This window comes from Hibiscus syriacus, unplaced genomic scaffold (genome assembly GCF_006381635.1).
Source record: "Hibiscus syriacus cultivar Baekdansim isolate YM2019G1 unplaced genomic scaffold, ASM638163v2 tig00112318_pilon, whole genome shotgun sequence".
NCBI lineage: Eukaryota > Viridiplantae > Streptophyta > Magnoliopsida > Malvales > Malvaceae > Hibiscus > Hibiscus syriacus.
Genome location: NW_024063300.1, coordinates 16,436 through 36,668, shown reverse-complemented (window position 1 = coordinate 36,668; position 20,233 = coordinate 16,436). Strand labels below are relative to the sequence as shown.

Sequence of the window (20,233 nt, the reverse complement as noted above, 5' to 3'; positions counted from 1 at the left end):
AATAAATTTCAGGAAAATTTCTATTATTCTAGCCTTGCTTCTTGCAAGACTATCTCTTAATAAAAGTGCAGGGACAACCTAGTTCAATGGGTAGATTGAGTGTTCAAGGAGACATAATTCATGATGGCAATCTCCACTAGAACTACGGCACAAAAACAGCTATGGAGGACATCTTTACTCTCCTCTCTTAGTCTGAGATCTCGGTATGAACTTATAAGTTAACGTCCACAGCGAATGAGTCTAAAAGCGATCAGATATTTATCTTGTCGAAGTCCTTATCACTAATCTGTTTCTATAATTTCCTTACATCTTGATTGAACAAAAGAAACATTCTCAAGATGTCGAAGATTACAGTAATGAATATGTGATGCTTCAAGCTAACTGCTACATAAACTGGATTAAGAACTTCAGGCATCAACTCCAACTTATCGAATAAATAAAAGTTATTCCCATTTAGTCATCCTGTCCTAAAACATTTGCAACCAGAGAAACTTTCAAGGCAAAACCTGAACCTTTTTCCAGGTCTAAAGGTCCTTACAAGCCCATTTTAAACACTACACAACTGCCTATGATCAGCTAAAATAAAAAGAACCAAGTCAAACTGTGGGATATCAGCTCTAATTATTTCCGATTACAGAGAATGGCACCTTCCATAATTTTCACTTGAATAGAGCAACAAAACTACAGAAGCGTGACTATTGAATTCCATATTTTGAATATGGTTGGGTTTAATGATAATGTGATCACTACCTTCATCATATATCCAGAGTCCAGACCATAGTATGACAAGTACAACTCAAGATATACAAATTTTCTATCAAATCAAAGCATTTATGCAACTGAAAACTCCACACCATGCAGTTAAATGATAACCTTCTCTAGCTGAAAATTGAAGCCATCGAAGTTCTCTGCTAGCCTAAAGGGTACTTGCAATGTAAGAAATAGCCTGCCTAGAGAATAATACTGCACATACATCTCAACCTAGCACTCGAGATATTGAATAATGACTTGACTAAGATTCAAACAGATCATAAAAATTCTCACTTGTATACGGTTCCTGCCAGAAACATTCTTTATCTTCCTAACTCTACCTCTCATGTCCAGTTACTACATCCTACTTCAACTGACACAAAAAATGCACAATCCCATGTCTGCCCTAGTCGTCCTTTCTGCCCTTTCGACCACTTTCTATTCACTCGATAGTCACTCAATAGTTATACAAATCCGCAGTTCCATTATCATATACAGGAGATAATCTGCAAGGCATAGCCTTCTATCAACACCCAGATTAACATTCACGTCTCAAGGCTTAGCGTTTCAACAATCTACTCATAGCATTAAAAGAAGATGAACTAATATTCGATGCATTAGCCGCATAGTCGATCCTTCCTAACCAAGCAATTAAAGCAATACCACACATAATCAGAAACACTACACACAAATGAGTTGAAATTCTAAAAATACATAAAAGGTTAAAACTCCGCAAATTTCAATATATAAGCAAAATCCACTTCAATTCAACCCATATGAAACATAGCATTCAATAACTTAAATATTTTCTCCCTACAAATACCTCTAAATTGAAGCGAAAGAAGATTTAACTCTAAGCTTGCTCATTTTCCCATTAAGGCATCCAGCCCACATCCACACTGGGGACACTCATAAAGTTATCAATTGGAAAGCTCGCAGAGACAATCCCTACTGAAAAACCCAGCTCATCGTCATCTCTAGTAACCTCCACAATGTTGAGCCATAGAAAAAAGACCTTGACGCTTATTCCAGAAAGGTCCGTGAGCTTGTTATCGGATATGATTCCGCTGATTGTGGATTTGTATTTGAGTTGATAAGATCCTTCCAACGAGAAACTACACGAGCCATTTAAGTAGGCATGGAAACGACCCGTGGATTCATCTAAATCGTACTTCACGACTCCTTTGGGGAGGATACCGACGGGGAAATTGTAGTCTTGGAGGACTTCGTAGGCTGACGGTGTGTCGTCGGTGAAGGTGAGGGGGACTGACGTGGCGAGAGCCGACTGGAGGAAGAGGAAGAGAGATATGGGAATGGCGGTGGTGCGATTGAGAGCCATTTTTTTTTTGTTTCCTCTATTTTTAATGGAAAATGGAGTTTTCGAAGGGAAATCTGGTGTTTCCTTCTGGGGACGAAGAAGAAGGGCAGGGAAACGAAGGGCAGGTGGGTGCCTTGAATGGTAGATAGACTATAGACTCTGGAGACTGCACGCAATGCCAAATTTGTCAACTGAATAACAAAATAGATAAAATGGTTGGTGGATGCCGCGGTGCGGTGCTCCTAATAATATCTCGTTTACTTAAGCTTTATTAAAATTTATGATATTTTAATAAATATTAATTAATGGGAGTTAATTCAATAAATAATAAATTTTTATTTGATTTTTAAGTAAAAAAATCACTTATCATTGTAATTGATGATATTATATCCATTTAATTTAGAGTTAATTATATTATATATTCTTAAACTATGACTATCATTTTTAATTTGTCCTTAAATTTTTAAATATTCTAACCCTAAACTATGATTCTCACTCTAAATTAGCCCTTAAACTTTTAAAAAATTCAATTTTATCCCCAGACTATGGATCTCAGTATAAATTAATTCCCAAACTTTTGAATCTTTCCATTTCATCCCTAAATCTATCCAAATATATAATCCGTTTCAACAATAGTTTAATCTAAATTTTATTTTTTAAAACATATGATAAAATAACTTGGCCTAATAATTTTATTAACAAGGGATGTGATTAATATATATGTATAATTTGGGATGAAATTGAATTGTTCAAAAAGTTTGGGGACTAGTTTAGAATAAGATCATAGTTTGGGGATGAAAATGAAATGTTCAAAAGTATAAAGATTAATTTAGAATGACAGTCATAGTTTAGAGATGAAGTTAAAATGTTTAAAAATTTAGGGATCAATTTAAAATGAGAATCATAATTGAAGGCCACATGATTTAATTAACTGTTTAATTTAATCTTATAAAATTAAATAAGATGAAAATGGATCTATTTATATCTGCCCATTCTGATATAAAATTTTATTAAACCGAAGTCTACCGAGTCAAACAAATATCCAAATTCCATCGAAAATTACATATAAGCCCATGCTATTTTCATCTTCTCAGTGACGTTTCGTCAAACCAAAATAACCAAAAATTCTGTCCAAAAGTACTTCAGATTCACACCACCCCGGCCCTCTCCCTCTCTTTCTTAAATCACGGCGCCATCACCTTTACCGACGAAAGAAATGCAGGCAACGAGGTCGCGCCGCAAAGTGGCGCCAGCAGCCGCATATGGCGGTGATTCGGGTGATAAATTGGAACAACTCCTCCTTTCCTCCGCCATCTGTAACGGCGAGGACCTCGGTCCTTTTGTCCGCAAGGTGTTCGCTTCTGGAAGGCCTGAAATCCTCCTCCACCTCCTCCGTCACTTCGCTCGTTCTAAGGAATCGGAAATCGAAGAAGTTTGTAAATCTCACTACCAAGATTTCATCCTGGCCGTCGATGATCTCCGATCCCTTCTCTCCGATGTCGATTCTCTCAAATCTACTCTCTCTGACTCCAACTCAGGACTCCAATCTGTTGGTGGTCCTCTCCTTTCTTCCCTTGACTCCTTCGTTGTAGCTCAAAATGTTTCAAAGAACGTAAACTCCGCTTTGCAGTCGGTGACATTGTGTATTAAGCTGATGGAGCTTTGCTCGACAGCTAATCTTCATGTCTCAAACGGCAGTTTCTACATGGCATTGAAGTGTTTAGACTCGATGGCAAACGAGTTCCAAGATAAAATACCATCATCTACTTTAAAAAGGATGCTGGAGAGGAAGATTCCTGAGATTCGATCTCATATCGAGCGCAAAATCAGCAAAGAGTTTGGCGATTGGCTCGTTGATATTCGCGTGGTCAGCCGCAATTTAGGGCAAATAGCAATCGGACAAGCCTCGGCTGCTCGACAACGCGAAGAAGATCTGAGAATCAAGCAAAGGCAAGCCGAAGAACAGAGTCGACTCAGCTTGAGAGGTTGCTTTTACGCTTTAGAAGAAGATGATGATGAAGTTGAACTTGGAGGAGACGATAATGAAAGTTATAATAACGGTAATAACGGCTTGTTTGGATTTGACTTGACTCCACTTTATCGAGCTTATCATATTCATCAAACTTTAGGACTCGAAAATCGATTTAAGCAGTATTACTTTCAGAATAGAAAGCTTCAATTAACCTCTGATTTTCAAGTATCTTCTATGACTCCGTTTCTTGAATCTCATCAAACATTTTTTGCTCAAATTGCGGGGTTCTTTATAATAGAAGATCGCGTTTTAAGGACAGGCGGGTGTTTGGTTTCCAAAATGGAGGTTGAGAATTTGTGGGAGACTGCTGTTAGTAAAATGTGCTCTGTTTTAGAGGATCAGTTTTCTAGGATGCAAACTGCTAGTCACCTGTTACTGATTAAGGATTATGTGAGTTTGTTAGGAGTTACTTTGCGTAGATATGGCTATCCTGTTGATGCATTGCTTAACGTTTTGAGTAAGCATAGGGATAAGTACCATGAGCTGTTATTATCTGATTGCCGGAAGCAGATCGCGGAAGCTCTTGCTGATGATAAATTTGAGCAGATGTTGATGAAGAAGGATTACGAGTACTCGATGAATGTGCTGTCTTTCCAGTTACAAACATCAGATATCGTTCCAGCATTTCCTTACGTTGCACCATTTTCATCTACTGTGCCTGATTGTTGCCGGATTGTGAGATCTTTTATCGAGGATTCTGTTAGCTTCATGTCTTATGGTGGGCAGTTGGATTTCTATGATATCGTAAAGAAGTATTTGGACCGGCTTTTGGGTGAGGTTTTGGATGAGGCTCTTTTGAAGCTGATAAGTTCTTCTATACAAGGGGTTTCTCAGGCAATGCAGGTCGCAGCAAATATGGCTGTTTTGGAGCGAGCTTGTGATTTCTTCTTTCGTCATGCTGCACAGCTTTCAGGCATTCCTTTGAGAATGACAGAAAGGGGAAGGAAGCAGTTTCCTCTTAACAAAGCCCGTGATGCTGCAGAAGAGATGCTGTCTGGGATGCTCAAGAGAAAGGTTGACGGTTTCCTGACTTTGATCGAGAATGTGAACTGGATGACTGATGAAGCTTCACAAGGTGGTAATGAATATGTGAATGAGGTTATAATATATTTGGAAACTTTGGTTTCTTCCGCTCAACAGATATTGCCTACTCAAGTTCTTAAAAGAGTTTTACAAGATGTTCTTTCTCACATATCAGAGAAGATTGTTGGGGCTTTACTGGGAGATTCAGTGAAGAGGTTTAACGTAAATGCTATTATGGGGATCGATGTAGATATCCGGTTGTTAGAATCTTTTTCGGATAACCTATGTCCTGCGCTTTCTGAAGGGGATGCAAATCTGTTGAAAAATGCACTTGCAGAGTCAAGGCAGATGATCAATTTGCTTTTGAGCAACCAGCCAGAGAATTTTCTGAACCCAGTAATTAGAGAGAGGAGTTACAATGCCCTGGACTACCGGAAAGTCATGACGATTTCAGAGAAGTTTAGGGATTCATCGGATCGGCTATTCGGAACCTTTGGGAGCCGCGGTGCGAGGCAGAATCCGAAAAAGAAATCTTTGGATGCATTGATAAAAAGACTCAAGGATGTGAGCTGATTTGGCAAGGAGCTGTAGGTATGTCTATATTCTTTTTCCCTTCACCTCTGTGGATTGCAATTGCCGTTATTTGTTTCTTGTTAGTAGTTCATTGTTAATTTATCACTTGATCGAAGGCACAACAGTTGTTTTCTTTGTCCGGTTGTATTAAAATAATCGATTCAAATTGATTTTTTTTTGTATCAATTCCTGTGTATGAATTTGTTCGTAGAATTGCATTAAGACCCTTTGCTTATATATATGATATATTCGTTGTCTGAATAACATTAAGGGTAAATTACACAAATGGTCCATTGACTATAGGGTACTACTTTATTAAGTCCTTCGACTATTAAAAGTTACAAAATGATCATTCACCTATATAATATTACTTTGTTAAGTCTATCGACTATTAAAAGTACAAAATGGTCACCCGACTATTTATTATGTTTGAAACTCGTCATTTTTCTTCGTTAAAAAAATTGGTGGTTATCTAATTTGGACATTAATATGATTGTTGAGATATGATGGTTGAGATATGATAGTTGTTTGAGATTTTGGGATCAGATTTTATCACATCACAGTCAATATGTTAACGTTCAACTCAGAGTACTGTTAAATTTTTAAACGGGAAAGAACGAGTTTGAGACATAATGAATAGTCAGATGATCATTTTGTAACTTTTGATAATTGAGGGACTCAACAAAGCAACACTCTCTAATCAAAAGATCATTTTATAACTTTTAATAATTGAAGGAGTTAATAAAGCAATACCCTATAGTCGGGGACCATTTGTGTACTTTACTCTCACATTAATTAATCATTTCTCCTAAAACAATCAGAATACACAAATTAGCCACCAAGATTAGTATAGACCCATATAAGGAAATAATGAAAATTTTAACCAAATAACTAAAAAAAAAGATACAAATAAATATATTGTCCAATGTGAAGGATAAAATCCATCTAGCAAACATAATAATGCATATAATAATGATCATATAGAAAAAATAAAATTATCATTTTTATATATATAAAAAAAGGAGAGGACTAGACAGTAGTATAAATTTTAAATTTGTATATGATTTTTTTTTTTATCAAAAGTGAAATGTTATATAGGGCTAACAATCAGAATTTCTTAACGAAGTCATAAATGTGCATGCTAATCTCCTCTGATTTTTCTTGGTTGATAAAGTGGGCTACTCCTTCCATGACGACTACTTCCTGCAAGAACGGCACGTCTCTCTTGAATCCGCCACCGTGTATGTATTCCTTGATGCCGGGGATGTTGTAGGTGATGTCCAGGTCGCCGACGACAAATTTAACCGGTACCTTGATCTTTGATCCGGTCCAAGGTGCTGTGAGTTCCCAGTTCCTGCATTAAGGGTTGAAAATTGAAATAGAAATGTGATTCCTTCAACAACTTAGCATTGCTCAATTCGACCTACTGGTCCATAGCTCGATAATAGTTCAGTCCTCCGGTGAATCCGGTTCGGTTGAATGTGTTAACAAAGTAATCTATGTCTTGCTCTGAAATCCAGGAAGGCAAGGGTGGGGGATCAGGCATCCCTCTCAGCCCTGTCTCTTTCGGTATAAGAAACGGACCCGGATCGCGTGCTGCGAGAAACAACTTGATAAGTTTTTCAGTGCCCAGTTGAGCAAACTCTTCTTCAATCTCCCCAGGTTCCTGAGACATAATGGAGCAACACACGGTGAAAGTAAAATAAAAGAACCAATCAACTAATTAATCTAACTGTTGGTTGAATCAATTACCTGGAACCTGCACACATAGTAATCGTCTCCAAACAAAGCCCTGTACCCTTCCACGGGCTTGACTGTAGGGTTCCTAGGCCGATACGCCACGCTCAGGTTCACCAAAGCCTTGACTCTATCAGGCCTGAACTGGCAAAAAAGACCAAGCGATCACCAGCCCCAATCGTATCCCACCAAGTACACGCTCTCGACACCGAGCATATCGAGCAGGGACACTAGATCCCCAACGATGTGGAAAACAGTGTACGAAGCTGAGGAAGCGGGAGCATCGCTGCCGCCGTAGCCGCGAAGATAGGGAGCCACGCATTGGTACCCGAGAGATGACAGTGAAAGGAGCTGATGGCGCCATGAGTACCAAAGCTCGGGAAAGCCGTGCAAGAAAAGAATAACCGGGCCAGAGCCGAGCGACGCAAGGTGCATGTTTATGTCGTTGGTCGTCACCGTGGTGTGCTCTATCTTCTACATACTGCTCTCAGGTTCAGAGAAATCTATATGGAAATTATTAGCAGAATTTTCAGTGTCGAGGATGCTATAATATTGCCCTTTTAAAGTGGAGTCTTGTCGTTTTAGACGAATCTTTTTTCAAGTTGTTTACAAGTCAAAATTCCAGAATTCAAAAAGATACATTCTTTTCATATTTAATACAAAAATAAATGTATAAATTATTATCAAACTCGAATTTTGGTGTTTAAAGAATTTTTTTGTTAAAAATAAGTGTCTAATGTTTTCTCCGTTACAATTTTAAGTGACTATCATTAAAAAAACCGTTAAGTGACACGTATCATTTTTATATATTTTTTATTTTTTAAAATCCTGAACGTGACACGTGTCACTTAACGATTTTTAGAAAACATTAGACATATTTTAATAAAAAAATCTTTACATACCAAAAATCAATTTTAGTATAGTTTAAACATTTATTCTTATATTAAGCTTTTTATGACTAAATATATTAATATTCTTTGCGTAAATCTTGTTTTGATTACTAAATTAAAAAAATTCAATTTTATAATTGTTCTATATCACTCAGACACTAAATCATAAATATCGTAGACGTAGCCTATTTTTTGCTTACTTGTATTATTTTTTGTTGATATGGAAGTGAACTCATTTTTTTTATTTCATCTTCTCAATAACTTTTAACTTGTGACGTTTAGTTGGCATGAATCACTTAGAATTAGGAGGAATTAGAATCTAATTCTAACACTTTCCTATGTTTGGTTTAAGTTTTTTTAAGGGAATTGAAACCCCTCATGGCTTCAACTTTCCATCAAATGAGGGAAAGTGAATTTCATCCATTCTATGTTGGAATTCAATTCCCTTGTTAGAGGGAATTGGAATTTGACTATACTACCCTCATCAATCTTTTGATAATTTACTCATATATTAAATAAAAATATTTTATTATTATTTCGGGTCGGGTTTCTAATTCATATATTCGGGTCGGGTCGGGTGAAACTTTATTTTGGTCGGGTCGGTCTGCTTTTTTAAGAGTGATATTTGGGTCGGGTCGAGTTCGGGTTTAGGGTGAAAAATACCCGGCCCGAATATATATATAATTTTACCTTATATATTTAGGAATAATTACAATAATACCCCTCTATATATAATTTTTTTTTTCAATTAAGTTAGTGTTTTTATTGAATAAAAATATTTTTTTATTATTTCGGGTCAGGTCGGGTGAAACTTTATTTTGGTCGGATCGAGTCGGTTTTTTTAAGTGTGATATTCGGGTCGGGTCGGGTTCGGGTTTAGGGTGAAAAATACCCGACCCGACCCAAAAAATATATAATTTTACCTTATATATTTAGGAATAATAACAATAATACCTCTCTCTCTATATATATTTTTCCAATTAAGTCACTGTTTTTATTGAATAAAAATAATTTTTATTATTATTTTGGGTCGAGTCGGGTTTCTAATTCATATATTCAGGTCGGGTGAAACTTTATTTTGGTCTGGTTGGGTCTCGGATAGAGGTTCCCTTGTTCTCTGGTCGGGTCGGGTGGACCAAAAACCTGACCCATGGCCATCCCTAATTAAGATGATTTTAACTTACGATGTTTATTAACATGATTTTTATAATTTATTAAAATGAATAATTAATCAATAAAATTATTTTTTTTAAAATTTTTATAATATATTGCTACATGTAATTTATAAAAAAAAAACTAAAATTAAGTAAAAAAAAAAGAAGAATGGCAATCATGTCATTTTACATTACTGAAATCAAATTCATCTGACATGTCTGCGAACCAAACATAATATGTAATTAGATTCCAATTCAATTTCCTGCCAATCAAAATATGAAATTAGATTCCAATTTCTGACAGATTTCAATTCCCTCATAAACATTTCAACGAACCAAACGCCACCTAAGAATTTTATCATTATTTTTCATCTCCCATCATTGTGATACTGTCATCGTTAGACGTTTTCTCCTTCTATTTTAAATATATATAAAAAATCTATCTCGTCATCTCCTATCAGTCTCTCAATTTTGATTTCCTCCAAACTTGTGAAATTTCTACCGAAAAAGCGAAAGAAAACAACTATGATTTATAATCCCATCATCCGTTCATCGTGAATTAAGATATATTGCTCATTTCGTTCTCCATCTCCTAACCATCGAGATTTAAAAGAAGATGCTCTAATATTGTAAAATCAAAGAGAATTCAAGAGGCTAGGTTAAAATTTTAAGAAAAAAATATTTCAGGGATGTTTTCATATATTTAAAAAAAATCTTGGGGTTTATTAATAATTTTTAAATAATATATATCATGTCATAAAATTGTTAAATAATTTATCACGGAATAACAAAAACGGAATAATGTTAATATTGAGTGCCTTTAAAGTTTATTGACTAAAACTGGAATATAATAAAAAGTTGAGAAATGAATATTGTAGTTTATCCATATTCAATGGACTATGCTCGTAATTCACGGATAGAAAATGAAAGCATCATTGGGAAATAAAGTTGTGGAGAAAGCATTTATGGTGTCCTTTGTAAAATAGAAGGTTGTTTTGTTAAGTTCATTGATTATTAAAAGTTATAAAATGATCACCTGATTATTCATTATGTTTCAAACTCATCTTTTTTTTGTTAAAAAATCGGCGGTTGTCTATGTTGGACATTCACATGATGATTGGAATATGATAGTCGTTTAAGATTTTAAGATCAGATTTTATCATGTCACAGTCAACAGGTTAACGTTCAGCTCAAAATACTGTCAATTTTTTTTATGAAAAATGACAAGTTTGGAATATAATAAATAGTTGGGTGATTATTTTATAAGTTTTAATAGTCGAGGGACTCAACAAAGCAACACTCTATAGTCAAATGACCATTTTTTAACTTTTAATAATCGAATGACTTAATAAAATAGTACCCTATAGTCGAGGACTATTTGTATACTTTACCCAATAAATATTCATTAATTTGAGATGAGAAATTTGGAAATTTGAGTATTTATATTTTACTTTTATCTTATATAAATATGGATTTTTTAAATTTTATTTTGAGATAATTGTATGAGATGCTTTAACTTTATATCTTATTTTAAATAAATTTTTAAACTTTAAAAGATTTTATATCAACAATAAATTATGCTTTTCTATTTTTAATCACATGTCCCCAAACTATAACCTTTATTATAAATTGATCTTTAAACTTTTATATTCTAATTTAACCCATAAACTATGACTCTCATTCTAAATTAGTCCTTAAACTTTGGAACATTCTAATTTCATACCTAAACTATGATCCTATTTCTAAATTAGTCCTAAAAAAATTAAATATTCCAATTTTACCCTCAAATTCATCCAAATATATAATTAGTTTCAATCATAATTTAACCTAAAAAAAATTCAGATGTATAATAATATAACTTGGCTAACGACTTTATTAACTAGGGATGCAATTAGTATATACGTAAAGTTTGGGATGAAATTGGATTGCTCAAAAAGTTTGGGACCAATTTAGAACGAAGGATATAGTATATAGATGAAATTGAAATATTCAAAGTTTGAAAACTAGTTTAGAATGATAGTCATAGTTTAGGGATGAAATTAAAATATTTAAAAGTTTAGGACCAATTTAAAATGGGAACCATACTTTGAGGATATGTGATTAGTTTCAATCATAGTGGTTGGTTGTCCCTTGTTCCCATATGTAATGGGGTAAGGGGGATGTAAGATAGTAGGCTACCCCCAACACTAGGTTGAGAGCAGCTTCCGTAGGAGACCTCCAAATTATGAAATGCCCATCCATGAGACTTGATCCCACGACCTCAAGATTAAGAACCTTGTGCTCTACCAACTGAGCTAGATGGTCATTTAGTTTCAATCATAGTTTAACCTAAAAAAAATTCAGACGTATATTAATATAACTTGGCTAAAGACTTTATTAACTAGGGATGCAAGTAGTATATACGTAAAGTTTGGTATGAAATTGGATTGCTCAGAAAATTTAGGGACCAATCTAGAACGAAGGGTATAGTATAGAGATGAAATTGAAATATTCAAAAGTTTAAAAACTAGTTTAGAATGATAGTCATAGTTTAGAGATGAAATTAAAATATTTAAAACTTTAGGACCAATTTAAAATGAGAACCATACTTTTTTTTATGTGTCATTAGTAAGTTCGATATAAAAAAGTAATTTGAAATTTTTATGATGTATAATTTGATTGAGGTGCATAAAATTAATATAAGCATTAATAATTAACAGAGCGAATTTAGCTCTATACGCATTACGAAGAACAACAATCAAATAGAAATCAACGACACTCGCCTTCCTCGAAACCAAACGATCCAAAACATAAGACAAATAAATAAATTATAATAAAATCAAAGGAATTAAGGTGTTTAGTAGCCATTAGTGACAGGAGTAAGTTGAGGGGTGAAGAAGAAAGGTCCGACGGAGAAAAGCTTCATCCCCAAGTGATGGAGAACACGGAACCCAGAAAGCGGAGCGCCACTAATGCCTTTGTTGACATCAACGGGAATGTTGCAGGTCTCCAACGGAGAGCTTTCAAGGAACGCCTTGCAATCTCTGAGCTCGCTCGACAGATCGACGTCGTCAAGGCCTGAAGGAGACAATATCGCTAAGAAGTAACCCTTTTCATCAGTTTCTCCGCTGCAAACCGAGTGACTCTTCGCATACCCATTTTCATCAACAGTTAAACACGTTATCCTTGTCAAAGCTCCTGTGCCAATTGAAACAGATATCAGCCCAAGGAATGAGCTGAATTAGGGAGAGTTTTAAACATAAATACGAGTGCTTAAATTGTGTGTGTGTGTGTGTGTGTGTGTGTGTGTCAAATAGTTTACCTCGAATTGGGTAATACTTGGGACCTGATTTGCATAAAACAAGCCCTTCAACAACAATGGGAAGAACTTCAGGTTTTGGTTTGTAGAAATCCGTGGCTGGGTTTGCGTTGTAAATAGGGTGTTCTTTGTCTTCTGGTTGCTGCTGATAGAAGTCATTTTTAGCGCCATGATCAGGCTTTTCTTCATTTTCTGTTTCTGGGTTTTCCTTGTCTTCTGGCTGTGGTTTATAGTAATTTGGCTTGGTTCCATAATCAGGCTTTTCTTCCTGCTTTGACTCTGCCTTTTCTAGTTGTGGTTGATAGACTGGTTTTGTGCTATAACCTGGCTTTTCTGTCTCTTCTGGCATTGGTTTTTCCTTGTCTTCTGGCTGTGGTTTATAGTAATTTGGCTTGGTTCCATAATCAGGCTTTTCTTCCTGCTTTGACTCTACCTTTTCTGGTTGTGGTTGATAGACTGGTTTTGTGCTATAACCTGGCTTTTCTGTCTCTTCTGGCATTGGTTTTTCCTTGTCTTCTGGCTGTGGTTGATAGTAATTTGGCTTGGTTCCATAATCAGGCTTTTCTTCCTGCTTTGACTCTGGCTTTTCTGGTTGTGGTTGATAGACTGGTTTTGTGCTATAACCAGACTTTTCTCTCTCTTCTGGCATTGGCTTCTCTTTCTCTTGATCTGGCTGTGGTTCATAGTAATTTGGCTTGGTGTTATAATCAGGCTTTTCTGGTTGTGGTTGATAGACTGGTTTTGTGCTATAACCAGTCTTTTCTGTCTCTTCTGGCATTGGCTTCTCTTTCTCTTGATCTGGCTGTGGTTTATAGGAGTTATACTTAGTGCCATAATCACTCTTTTCTTCCTGTTTTAACTCGGGCTTTTCTGGTTGTGGTTGGTAAACTGATTTTGTGCCGTAACCGATGCTTGCTGTAGCTTCTAACAATGGTTTTCCCTTCTCTTCTGGCTGTGATTTATAGACATAAGGCTTCTCTTCCTTTTCTAGCTGTTGTTGTTTGACCGGCTTTGCAGTACCATAATCATAAGATTGTGTTTTGGATGAATCATAAGCACCATAGTCATTTGCAGAAGCAATGACAAGCAATGAACATAAAAGCAAGGAGGCAGCCAACAATGGGCAGGCAATAGCCATGGTTTCCCAACTGTTAACTACCAAGACAAAGAGAAGAAAGATGATGATGGGATGAAGTGCAAGGGGTTACCTTCATTGTCCTTTATATATTGGAATGTCTTGTAATGCGCCCATGATTAAGAAATAAAAGAATTTGGGTTTAGAATTACTTGGTTGCACGATGGTTAAACATATATGCAGACTTGAGTACCACTAACTTGTAATGCCAAAGCTACATCAATTGAACTGAGATTTCCTGCTGGAGAAAGTCAAATCTTCACATTAGTAATAGAGTGCAACTGGAGCTATATGATTTTAATTTTTTTTAAAAGTTCTGAACAATTAATAGAAGCTCATGCTGATGTTATGTCGTAGTCATGATAGAATTGGATATTCTATGGACTTGTTATTCCGTTTGTAGCTTAGCACAAGAACTTGTTCTTTTAATGTTCAATTTTGATCATGTGCGTATTTGAAATTGGAATTGCAGGCCAGAATATAAGGAAGCTGGTTAAAGATGGTTTTATCATCAGGAAGCCAACCAAAATTCACTCTCAATCACGTGCACGTCGCATGAAGGAGGCAAGGAGAAAGGGACGTCACTCTGGATATGGTGTGTTTTTTCTTTGTATACTATGGTTCTTAGATTTGCTGGATTTAATGTTATTTGTCGATGGAGAGTAGGTTGACATGCTTACAGATTCTGTTTCGGATTATATTCTAGAATCTTGATTAAGTGTCATGTTTTCAAAGTTCTGATGTCCAAAATCATTTTATTAAAGATGAAATGAAGTAATGTGGGGATACTTAACACAAGAGTAATCGTTTGTTAGCCATCAAAGACTGTGATTCATATTGTGTAATTTATGCATATATAGATTAGCTGGGTTTTTATATTTTCATTCTGGTTTAGGTAAGCGCAAGGATACAAGGGAGGCGAGGTTGCCCTCAAAGATCTTGTGGATGAGGAGGATGCGTGTTCTGAGACGCTTGCTTCGTAATATAGGGAATCAAAGAAGATTGACAAGCACATGTACCATGACATGTACATGAAAGTCAAGGGTAATGTGTTTAAGAACAAGAGAGTTCTCATGGAGAGCATCCACAAATCTAAGGCTGAAAAGGCCCGAGAGAAGACATTGGCTGACCAGTTTGAAGCAAAGAGGGCTAAGAATAAGGCAAGCAGGGAAAGAAAATTCGCTCGGAGAGAGGAGCGTTTGGCCCAGGTAAGAACATTCGTATCGTGTGGTTCTTTGAGTATGCAACGAGCATAATGGGATGCTTTACATGGAATAGATATGTGGATATTTATTTTCCTTCTGAAGTTACGACTTGGGTTCTTATGTTTTATTCCCCCCCCCCTTAATCTCTTTAGGGACCTGGAGGAGGAAATAAGCCAGTTGCAGCACCACCTGCGGCAGCTGCTCAACCAGCCGTGTAAGTTTGTATTTGATTTTGCATTTCTTTTGCTAAAGTATCAGTGTTTTTAAGCAAATTCAAGTTTCTTAATAAATATAATATAATATTAAAAATATAATTCTGTACTTGATTTGATTTGATTTCTTTTGATTATTTTATTATAATATTAAAAATATAATATAATATTATTAAAAAATATATTTTAAATATTTTAATAATTAATATTTTGATTAAAATGATATTAAAATATTTTATTAATATTAAATTCATAATATAAAATTATTTTGAGTATTTATTCTTTGAAGTGATACGTTTGGAAAATAACTTACGGAAAATCAGACCGTAAGTTATTTTTCAAAAACACAAAGGAAATTTTGTTAACCAGGAAAATGTTTTACGTTGACCAATCAGTTTTCCTCCAACCAAACACTGGAAAACATTTTCCAAAAACGAATTACGTGAAACAAACACGGAATTTCGGGGATAATTGGTTTTTCCCCAAACAAACATACCCTTAATTTAGATATTTAAATATAGAAAAATGGTTTAAGGTATTGGTTTTAGATCAAGATTTTCAAAATCACTAGTAAAATCTATAAAATGCTCAAGTGACCCATGGTGTAAATCTTCGAACAATATCTTCAGTGTGTTTCTGACCAAACTTGGTTGTGCTTCCAAATCCCATCTCGTTAACTGGCTTGCTTATAGCAGCTTTTATCAGGGGAAATTATCAAACATTTGCTCGTTGCAACTTTAGCCCCTCAATCATCTAAAGACTTCTTTGGTATCGCGCGATAGATGAAACGCCGCCCCTGTTGTTGTCTCTTAAGGTAGGTTTCTGTGCGGTCAGATCTGCACTTCCATGATAAGCTCTAACTTGGAGGTGGATAGATGAATCATTCGGGTTATTACAGATCCCGAGCTTGACAAGGAATGTCGCTATGCTACCTTTGTTAAGGCCTTCACTCTCCATCCATATGTGGCCTCCCATCAGATTCACAAGCCTGTGATTCAAACATATAAGTGAATGTGGTATAAATCTGGGGATTGTTGATCGAATCACTAGTTTTTTTATTCAACCAGTTAGGCCAGTTGAACCATCGATTCAATAATAAATTTTCTTTTATTAAGTCCCTTGACTATTAAAAGTTATAAATTATCACCCATCTATTCATTATATTTCAAAATCATATTTTTTTCCATTAAAATTGACTTTTCTAACATTATGATTGAGATATAATAGTCGTTCGAGATTCCGATATCATATTTTATCTTATCATAGTCAGTAAGTTAACATTTAGCTTAGAATATCGTTAATTTTTTAACGAAAAATGATGAGTTTGAAATATAATGAATAATTAGGTGATTATTTTATAACTTTTAATCGTCAAGAAATTCAACAAAGTAACATTCTATAGTTAGAGTATCATTTTTTAATTTTAATAGTCAAAATACTTACTAAAATAATACTCTGTATTTGATGGACTATTTGTATACTTTACCCTAAATTTTAATGGTTTGTATAATTTTTGACCTTATCCTACCAGTTTAATCAGGCAGTTAAGTCTGATTTTTGACAACCATAGTATAAGCATCTTTTATAGCTACTGTGATTTGTCCGATTATAAGGGTAAATACCAAATATTTCATGTGCGGAGGATTTTCAGAGATTTTTTATTTACATTCTACAAATGGCAAGTCCAAGTCCAGCACTTCCACCACTATTTTGACTGGATCCACTACGCGGCTGTGCAAATTTGGTAAAAAGAAGTGGTATATCTTGTGGCAGAACACCACAACCAGAGTCCTTAACCTGCCACAGATTAGATGATAGGATATAGGCTTAAGCATCATGCGATATTAAGCTAGAAAAGCTCCAGCTGATCTCCACAACAACAGTACATGGATGGTGCAGTTAAGTAGAATAGAAGCAAAACAAATTGAAATGAAGTTTAACTGAAGTAGTCAAGAACCTGCACTCGTAAGTAGAAGTGGCCTTGACTTGACACTGGATAAAATTATGGAGGTCGCCAGTCTCTTAACGTCTCCGGTTTCGCAACTGACGCTATAATCGAAACATAACCCTCCTTTGTGAACTTCACAGCATTCCCCATGATGTTTAAAATGGTTTGCATAAGCCGTTTCTTATCGCCAACAGCGTACATTGGCAAATCGGTTGCCAGGATCATGGTCATGGATAGCTTCTTTATGGATGCAATGGGCTTGATCAGATTAATGGCCTGAAATTATAGAAATATTGCAAAAGCAAATTTATTGCAATTTCTATGCTAAAAATGTACAAAAAACACCATTGGTTACCTCTTTGAAGATTCCATGAAGATTGAACATTCCAAAGTCTAATTCTAGGCTGCCATCTTCGTGTCTTGAGAGATCGAGGACATCATTGATTAGGGTTGCCAAAAGGTTGCTACTCTTCAGCACCGTCTCTATCATAACTCTTTGTTCTGGAGTTGGATCAGTCTCTAAAAGAAGCGAGCACAATGCAATGATTGCATGCATTGGTGTGCGCATCTCATGGTTCATTACAGCTAAGAAATCGTTTCGTGCATGAATTGCCTTCTCGGCCTCTCGACGAGCCAAGTCTAAAGCAACATTTTGCTCCATAAGCTGATCACGTGCACGCATGGATTCCTCCAGAATAGCGGCATGCGAAAGAGCAACGGCAACCTGTACATATATCACCATTATAAGAATCAAAGTCTCTTAATAGGTTAATGTGTTTTCCAACTAGACTAAGGAGCAAGAACATCAAGGGCAGTCACTGAAGCTTTTCAAAAATGAATTCATAAACTTACAGCCAAGCGCAAAATTAAAACTGAAGGTGAGCATTTCATTAAGACATCAAATAAGCAGCCAATGAAAGAAAGCACATAAATCATAAGATGACCTGATATGCCACAACTTCGACAAGTTCCAATTCATGGTCTCGCCATTTTCTGGCACTGTCTGTGGGGAGAATAAGAATCATGACTGCATAGCTTTTCGCAGAGAGCTCAGGCCAGTCATTAATTTGGAAATTTGAGAGATGAAGAAGGGGTAACCTAACAGCAACAACCTCTGGTGGCACATATCTTCCGACTAGAGGCCTGATCTTGGCAAGTGGGCAGGTATAGGGTATATGCACTGCTTGAGCATTATTGAATACTTCGTTGACAATAGGAAGATTTATCGGCACAGTAGATCCAACTTGTATTTGGTAATTTAGTGTATGTGAATGTTGCAGATTTATACCAGTCCTTGATGGCATCCACAGGACACATTCCTCCAGGCCCAAGGTCCTACCCAATTCAACAAGAGTAGTCTTCAATATCGTGTGCCTGTCGAGTGTGCTTCTAATTTCATGAGTTAGCATCCTTACATGCCGTCCAGTTTCTTCTTGAGTGAGAATAAGACCCATTTCTCTGTCAAGCTCTTCGGCTTTGTTCCTCAGAAATAATTCTCGAGTTTTAACACTCAACAGGTCGGGAATAATGTGCACAAGCATCAAAGCAGTCGCACACGATACAACAGCACATGCGACCTTGGCAATGGTCATCGCCATAGCGACGACTTTCGAATGCATAGTGAATGTCCACAGGTTTATAAATTGTGTTGCGCCGCAAAGAATGATAAAAGCACCGAATTGCATAAGCACCCATCGATACAGGAAGAATGCAGATTTTTTAACAAAATAAATAACCTCGAGGGGAATTGAGAAATATGCAAGAGCGATTAGAACATCTGATATGTACTGATATTTGACAAGCAATTCTTCAGGTGGCCACGGTGAGTCAATACAATCACAAGTCTCCATTATGTGAAAACAACAGCGCCAAATCTGACAAAAAAAATCAAGAAGAAAAAGTCATAAATGAGCTAAAAATGCGAAACTTCATTGAATCGGTTGTATCTTGACAGATGTTCATGTTTGTCCAGATTTTTGCATTCATATTTGACAGAATATTGCACCAAATCAATATATATATATATATATATATAGAGAGAGAGAGAGAGAGAGAGAACAATGAAACAATAAGATTCCATTAGAAGATTTATATTTTCCTACAAATTCATTTAGCATAAGATTCCATTCAAACATTTTGAAGTGCTTCGTCCTATAAATATTCTTCTTCATCGCTTCTCCATCTTTATACACAAAAAGGCAGCGATTCAACATTTAGCCTTTCGAAGAGAATTTGTTCTTAAAAGCCTTTCTAAAAGAAAACATAGCTAGTCAGTGATCACGCCACTAAATTAGTGATATGGACTGGATTCAATGGAACTTATCTTTCTCGAGAAAGAAAACTCGTGTTTTTTCTTTTTCATTAAAACATTTTCTCTCGAACCAAACACGACTAAAAAAAACTCAAAACACAAGAAAAAAAAAAAGCGCGATCACAGCAATCCAGTTCTGAACTCATTAACCAAAACATGATCTACAGTAAATTAAAAAAAATGCAAGAAGACAAAAGCTAACCTAAAGAGAAATACAAATCAGTATAGAGAATAAAAAATAATGGAATTGGAAATGGATTATCAGTGCAAGTGAAGACAGAAGAGGAGGATGGACGGCCAGATATCAGCTGCGGACGTCTGTAGCCTGATCCATTCGTCCATTAATGAAGATTTTTCTTTTGGTTAATATCGAGCTTCTTTGCTTGATACTGTTAAACTTGCAACTTAGAGAGAAGAGGAAGAAGAACCGGTAAAAATACAAAATGAAAATAGGGAGAGGTGGGAAAATGAGTTATAAAGTGGAGGGGCTGGCAAAAGTATAAACGGAAAAGGCTTCACGGACAAGGCAAGGCGACGCACGAATTCAAAATGGAGATATTACACGTGCGGTACCTGACTTGGATTTTCCTTTTCAGTAATTTTCTTTCTTTTACGATCTTACTCGCACGTGTGAGTTTATTTATATA

General features: G+C 35.8%; 4 protein-coding genes and 2 pseudogenes across 4 annotated transcripts; 2 read left to right on the top strand and 4 right to left on the bottom strand.

Moving 5' to 3' along the window:
• Positions 1 to 1,624: 1,624 nt before the first annotated feature.
• On the bottom strand, positions 1,625 to 2,265 carry LOC120177756. Its single transcript, XM_039183778.1, has one exon. The coding sequence runs from the start codon at positions 2,087 to 2,089 to the stop codon at positions 1,625 to 1,627; it is 465 nt and encodes a 154-aa protein (XP_039039709.1). The 5' UTR covers positions 2,090 to 2,265.
• An 883-nt stretch (positions 2,266 to 3,148) lies between these two features.
• Positions 3,149 to 5,713, top strand: LOC120177754 (exocyst complex component SEC15B-like). The gene has a single exon (XM_039183777.1). The coding sequence runs from the start codon at positions 3,285 to 3,287 to the stop codon at positions 5,694 to 5,696; it is 2,412 nt and encodes an 803-aa protein (XP_039039708.1). The 5' UTR covers positions 3,149 to 3,284; the 3' UTR covers positions 5,697 to 5,713.
• Positions 5,714 to 6,800: 1,087 nt separating this feature from the next.
• Positions 6,801 to 7,913, bottom strand: LOC120177755 (annotated as a pseudogene).
• Positions 7,914 to 12,237: 4,324 nt separating this feature from the next.
• Positions 12,238 to 13,913, bottom strand: LOC120177753 (proline-rich protein 3-like). Its single transcript, XM_039183776.1, has 3 exons — positions 12,947 to 13,913; positions 12,779 to 12,865; positions 12,238 to 12,654 (listed from the first exon to the last, which is right to left on the bottom strand). The coding sequence occupies exons 1-3, from the start codon at positions 13,911 to 13,913 to the stop codon at positions 12,314 to 12,316; spliced, it is 1,395 nt and encodes a 464-aa protein (XP_039039707.1). The 3' UTR covers positions 12,238 to 12,313.
• A 298-nt stretch (positions 13,914 to 14,211) lies between these two features.
• Positions 14,212 to 15,037, top strand: LOC120177752 (60S ribosomal protein L19-1-like). Its single transcript, XM_039183775.1, has 2 exons — positions 14,212 to 14,505; positions 14,806 to 15,037. The coding sequence occupies exons 1-2, from the start codon at positions 14,355 to 14,357 to the stop codon at positions 14,943 to 14,945; spliced, it is 291 nt and encodes a 96-aa protein (XP_039039706.1). The 5' UTR covers positions 14,212 to 14,354; the 3' UTR covers positions 14,946 to 15,037.
• A 1,020-nt stretch (positions 15,038 to 16,057) lies between these two features.
• LOC120177751 lies at positions 16,058 to 19,985 on the bottom strand (annotated as a pseudogene).
• Between the last annotated feature and the right edge of the window lie 248 nt (positions 19,986 to 20,233).

What these genes read in the sequence shown, in the direction of transcription:
- LOC120177753 (XM_039183776.1), bottom strand. Translation starts at nt 13,913, where the DNA reads ATGGCTATTGCCTGCCCATTGTTGGCTGCCTCCTTGCTTTTATGTTCA. An exon ending in AAATGAAGAAAAGCCTGATC is followed by an intron (nt 12,866 to 12,946) that starts ATGGCGCTAAAA and finishes CAGCCACGGATT; the next exon opens with TCTACAAACCAAAACCTGAA. An exon ending in CAAGTATTACCCAATTCGAG is followed by an intron (nt 12,655 to 12,778) that starts GTAAACTATTTG and finishes CAATTGGCACAG; the next exon opens with GAGCTTTGACAAGGATAACG.
- LOC120177756 (XM_039183778.1), bottom strand. Translation starts at nt 2,089, where the DNA reads ATGGCTCTCAATCGCACCACCGCCATTCCCATATCTCTCTTCCTCTTC.
- LOC120177754 (XM_039183777.1), top strand. Translation starts at nt 3,285, where the DNA reads ATGCAGGCAACGAGGTCGCGCCGCAAAGTGGCGCCAGCAGCCGCATAT.
- LOC120177752 (XM_039183775.1), top strand. Translation starts at nt 14,355, where the DNA reads ATGTGCGTATTTGAAATTGGAATTGCAGGCCAGAATATAAGGAAGCTG. An exon ending in GGGACGTCACTCTGGATATG is followed by an intron (nt 14,506 to 14,805) that starts GTGTGTTTTTTC and finishes ATTCTGGTTTAG; the next exon opens with GTAAGCGCAAGGATACAAGG.